The sequence below is a fragment of the Erigeron canadensis genome, chromosome 9 (assembly GCF_010389155.1).
Source record: "Erigeron canadensis isolate Cc75 chromosome 9, C_canadensis_v1, whole genome shotgun sequence".
Taxonomy (NCBI): domain Eukaryota; kingdom Viridiplantae; phylum Streptophyta; class Magnoliopsida; order Asterales; family Asteraceae; genus Erigeron; species Erigeron canadensis.
The window spans coordinates 26,107,686-26,113,790 of NC_057769.1; the positions used below are offsets into that span (position 1 = coordinate 26,107,686).

Genomic DNA, 6,105 nt, shown 5'->3' on the forward strand with positions numbered 1-6,105 from the left:
AGGTTCCGATTCATTAATACCAAGCCGGGTAATTAATTGCATTTGCGTGTTTGTTCATGATGCAAGAATTCAACCAGGTTGTATTGTAATTTGCATTAATCCCAACAATATCTATCTTCAATAACTGAATGTGGTAAATTATGCCTATGCACGTTAAAGCTATATATTGCTGGTTGAATCGTTAGTCATGACAAGTTTGTTGACATAAATTGACTTCATGGCTGAAGAAGAGTTAGATTACGTAGATAAGGAGCTTAGAGGCTCTTAGAATGCAATAACATGGGGATGTAGCTATTCGCCTATTCCTAGACATATAACGTATCCCTTTCATTGTTGTATTTTAATTTTGAAAGCTCATCAATTTAAGGGTTTTTTTTTCTTTCGTATTGTACATTTTTTGACTAAATAAACAGTGAATAAAAAAACTCATTTATGATCTATTCAATTTTTTTTTTTACATTTTCAAATTTTGTTGTAATTGATATTAATTTTGTAAATAAATTTGTGTTCTTAATAATTCTTTAATTTCTCCTCATATTTCATTACTTTTAATTATCTTACTTAATTGCCCCCAATTGTATTAAAACAATTATACTAAACTAAACCGCGGTTGTTCCGTGGGATAAAAATCTATATATTTGCTAAACATCTAAAATAACCTTTGCTTAATAAATAAACACATGTTTTAATTTCTTATTAGTTATAAGACGCAATTTACACAAAACTTTGGACAACTAAAATTGGTTAATTTAAATTTACAATATCGAATATAACATGAGAGGTAATCAAAATGTTATGCTTTTTACAAGTCCAAATCTGTACAAAATTTAATACACTTCTCATTTTATAACAATTTTTTTTATAACTCTATACTTTCTACTAAAATTCTATTAAACCTAATAACTTTATTTCTTACAAAATTTTATTAAACTAATTTTTTCAAAACAAAACCGCGGTTTCCCACGGGATAAAAATCTAGTATATATACAAAATAATATAAACAATATAAAATTTTGGTTCGGTTCGGTTTTTCATATGAAACCAAAACCGAACCAAAACATTTGGTTTTTAGAAAATGAAAACCGACAGCTATTGGTTTTTTCGGTTTCGGTTTTTTTGGTTCGAACTTTTTTTATTTTTATGTTTTATTCGATTTTCAGTTCGGTTTTTTCACCTCCAATAAACAATTGACCTATATGAAATTTAAGTAGTATAAGAACACAAGGTTTCACTCTTATACGGTGAGGTTTCCCTGATGTTGAATAACGACTGAATGTTTGGAAAAAAAATTTGTGAAAAAATAATAAAAAATTGTGCGGAAAAAAACAAGTTTGTGCAAAACCGTTTTACCATGGCCTAGGTAGAAATGGGTAAGAAAATTTGGGCCAAAAAACCGTAAAAAGAATATTCCTAGTATTTAGGGTTAGGGTTTAGTTTGACCCGCCGTGGACCACTTGGATATATAAATTCATCTTTTTCTCGACACACCACCGTATATCATTCATCCTTGTCAATCTCTGCAAAAAGAAAAAAAACTTAAAACAAAATAATCAAAGATGGAGCAAACTTTTATCATGATTAAGCCTGATGGAGTTCAAAGGGGCCTTGTAAGTCTTCTTCATCTCTCACTTTACTCTACTTTTTTTTTTAACTGTATTTTATTGACTTTTTTTTAATTGTTTTTATAATAGTTTTTGGGAATTTTATTGTAGTTTCTGATGAATCTGTATGTGGGTTTCTTTAAAAATTTAATCTTTTTTGATTTTAGATAGTAAATCCCAAAACCCAGATGCTATTTTCAAATATTTTCATTTACTTACACTCTGTTTCTTGTTTTTTTGGGGTACTTTCTGTGATTATATATATATATATAATGAGAAAAGTGAAAACCCATAAAAAAAATTTGAGTTTTATTTCTGGGTTATAGTTATTTAGTTGATTTCTGTTGTTCGTGTGATTTTTCTTGAAATTTAATCCAATGATTTGAATAATTGTACAAGTTTTACTGCATGATGTACAGGTTATTATGGTTCTAGATGTTGGTCTTGTTTTGAGTTAAAAAGATAATGAGTATGTATATTAATCTTGTAACTATTTTTATGTTTATAGGTTGGTGAAATCATTGGTAGATTTGAGAAGAAAGGTTTCTCTTTGAAAGGTACAATTTTTACTTGATTACATGGTCAAATATCTTTAATATCACACATTTACAATGATTAAAAGTAATTAGGGAATAATGGGCCCTGTTATAATAATGGTTATAAGATGTGATTAATTGTATATGTTATGCTTGTATAGACATTTTAATTATGTTGATTTTATTATATCATTTGAGTTTAAAAGAGATGAATATGAAATTAAGAGATTTATCAGGTCTTTTGATGTGTTTTTGAGGTGATAAAGTTACTTCACCCTTCACATTTTTGGTTTTCAGTGATAGTGATTGTAGTTAAAATAGATGCTTAAACTCACTTTTTCATAAACCGGATTCAGGTGTAACCGTGTTGGGACAATCTTACATCATTTTTTGGTCCTGGAAGTAAGAATAAGAATCACAGTCACTTTTGTGAATCTCTTTGCTTAATACTACATATTCTATTCAAACACTTTCACAATCAAAGTCCTTTACCAGGCTTGCTACTACGTATATAGCCACCCTTTAACCTTTATTTTCCACAGTTTTAGGCTAACAATACACACTTGTCTAGCCACATTGTTACACTTTTAATAACATCGGTCCTGGTTACATATTCAATTCTTTGCTTACTACATAGGAATCATTGACAACTTGAAGTCAAATAGCAATTGGATAATATTAAAATAACTGCCAACTGTTTATTAAAAACTTGGTAGTTTTTTTTATTAACTCAAGTTCATGAGAGTCTTCTGTCATTTGTCTTTGAGTTTTGTTCTTACAAGTGTAAGCTGGAGAGAAAATATATGTCTTATCTCTTAATTTATAATGTTTTGTTGTATTATTAATCTTTTGCTAACCATGAATTTAATGAGCGTTTTTTAGAAGTACCGATGTCTTCTGAAATTAGTACTTTCTTATCACATTTTCCGGAAACAGAACGGATACTGGTATTGTCATGATACATACTCAATGTGCAATATTCATGTGATATTCTGTTGATAAACCACTAAATATTACGATCGTTAACAATCTTTTGTGTGTGGCGATTTAGGATTGAAGCTTTTGACTGTGGACCAAGCTTTTGCCGAGAAGCATTATGCTGATTTGTCCTCAAAGCCTTTCTTCAATGGGCTAGTTGAGTACATTGTTTCTGGACCTGTTGTTGCCATGGTTTGGGAAGGCAAGAATGTTGTCACCACTGGACGCAAGATCATTGGTGCTACAAACCCTGCCGAGTCTGCCCCTGGTACCATCCGTGGTGACTTTGCCATCGACATTGGCAGGTATGCGTCACTTAACATTATGGTCAATGGTCAAATTTACAAAACCATGTTTGAGACCTTTATTGTTGAGGATTGTGTTAAAGCTTGGTGTTTCATCTTTTGGAAGTTGTTAATTACTTGTTTTGCACTTATCAATTTCTACACATTTTATGTTTGGATGTGCAGGAACGTGATTCACGGTAGTGATGCCGTCGAGAGTGCAAGGAAGGAGATTGCTCTGTGGTTCCCCGAGGGTGTTGCTAACTGGTCAAGCAGCCTTCACCCATGGATCTATGAATAAATGTGTGATGTAAGTGTATGTTAAGACCACCCTTTATTTGTGAACTGTGAGGGTGTAATCTATTGTGAACTGCTTTTATTTACGGATTTTATATGGCGTGAGGAACGTTTTGGAATGTTAATCAGTTATATGATCATGTTCTATTATCATACTTGTTTCTGCTTCTTTGACAAATAAGTGTTCATTTGTCAATGCATGGATCAAGATGTGTTGAGTTACGTCGCGTTTATTTTACGATTGATAGGTTAAAGTAAACTGGGCAATAGTCTTGATATTAGTATATGGGGACAGGGCAAACGGAGTTTCTGAACCAACATTATCAAATGTGGTTTGGCAATTGATAACCTTTGTATACCATTCCCAATTTTTGATCACAAGATTGGAGATGGTGATTGGTAAATGTTTGTTTTGTGCATGAGTAATGACATGTGTGATTGATTAGGTATGTCTAAAGGCATGCTTAAAATATGGTGTTGACATATACATTTTATTCTTTTTTCTATTTTAATCTTTTGATCCCCAGATTTTTAGAAATGTTTATAGGCTTTATCATGTTATCAAGTTTATCCTTTTCTTTTTCCGTCTAAAGATGCAATAGCTCTGACGATAAACTCTGATAAAGAATGCTAACTCAAAGATCGGTGGTTGATTCTTTACGGATTTCCAACTTCTGATGACCTATCTTGGAGGGAGGTGGTGCACTGGTACGTTCTATTGTCAATTATGCGGTTCAATGTCTGAATCACCCGATCATCTTATGTTCTAGTATTCGGTGGTGAGGCTTATTTGGTCAAAAGTTCATAGCTGGACTCTTGCAAGGCCTCTAAGTTAAGCTTTCCATGGGATACACATACACTAATCTCTGTTATGGCCAACGTTAGTTACCCGTTATTTTGGGGGTCTTATTATCATAAAAGTCACTCTTCCAAATATATAATAATGAAATAAACATGTTTTTTAATATAAAAATAAGAAGTAAATTATTTCTATATTTTGAGTAAAATATACGTATATTAATGTTTTAGGAAAAACTAATTTTCCTTAAATTATTTTTGAGAATTGTAATAGAAGTACGTGACCGAAAGCCATGCGCCAACAAAAAATATTTACTATCGTAACATTGCACGAGAGCTATAATAGTTGTCAATAACTGAAGTGTCGATGTATATTATACAAGTTTTTTTCAAACTATTTTGTGACATTAGCGGTTAAAGTTATAATAGAGCCTAAAATGTGAACATTTTTTCATTTTCCACTAACATCTTGCTAGCGGTTTCACATTAATAATATTTAATTGACGTTGAAAAAAAAAATATATGCCGTATACGAAGTAAGAGTAACAAATATCAAAAGAATCCACTACAAGCGTACACAAGTATACTTGGTACGAGTGAGACATCACAAGAATCCACCACTCACATACACAACTATATGTAGTAAGGGAGACACATGTAATTGTTGTGCATGAATGCATCACTCACAAAAAGCTTGTTTTGTAAGATGTCATTTCGTTAATCAAATTTGAGGGCCATGTTTAGCCTTCTATACACATTCTAACATTACCATGTTATCCTACAAGAACACATGAAAGTAGTTGAATAAAGAAAAAGTGTTCAATGAGATTGCATACACATGAATAAATGGTCTCAAAGCTAAAAGAAATTAAATCAAACCCATAATCACTTTGGCCATATTGTTTTGGAACCCCATGTTTGTAGGCCATGTAAACAACTATTACTTCAATACATTTTTAAACATCTATGTTGAATAGAAGCTGCTCTCACCATCTAAAGATGGGGGCATACATCAAACGAGGATAATCAATTCTCATAATTAAAGTGAAAGATGTAGTTATCGATTTACCAAAAATTGGCAGGATAATCAATGAAAACATGTTATATGGCCAAACCAATTTATACCAAAAACTTGTTAGGGGTGGTATACCAAAAGATATCACCAACACAAAAAAACTAGATTAATACCCGGTTTGTGACTGTGTTACTAAATAAACTTAAAAGTTTTTTACTCAAAATTAAGTTTAATATGAAATTGAGAATAATGTTATGATAAAGTCTTAAATCTTGTATACTTTTTGATATAACATACATAGAGTGCGTTTGCTATATATTAAGTTTGTCTTGGGAGGATCCACCTGGGTTTGAGTCTCACTTCTCACATTTGTGAGGGTGAATTAATAGAGTTTTTCGAGAGTCTTGGTTTCCAGGCATACGTGTATTTAGGAGTAGGAGTAGAATAGAATGCCGTTCTAAAAAAAAAGTTTGCTAATGCTCGCCCGAAATTCGACTTGAAATTGACACGGAAAACTAGGTTAGGGTTGGAAAATCTTGACCCGGTAACCCGCCAACTTATTGTTTTTGGTCTGGATCGGTTGACCTTTTGGGTTA

The 6,105-nt window shown here is 31.8% G+C and overlaps 1 protein-coding gene across 1 annotated transcript; it reads left to right on the plus strand.

The window, feature by feature from the left end:
• Positions 1-1,486: 1,486 nt before the first annotated feature.
• LOC122581363 (nucleoside diphosphate kinase B) lies at positions 1,487-3,851 on the plus strand. The gene is made up of 4 exons (XM_043753584.1): positions 1,487-1,607; positions 2,110-2,158; positions 3,189-3,420; positions 3,586-3,851. Exons 1-4 carry the CDS (start codon positions 1,557-1,559, stop codon positions 3,698-3,700), a joined length of 447 nt encoding a protein of 148 aa, XP_043609519.1. The 5' UTR covers positions 1,487-1,556; the 3' UTR covers positions 3,701-3,851.
• The last annotated feature ends 2,254 nt before the right edge of the window (positions 3,852-6,105 follow it).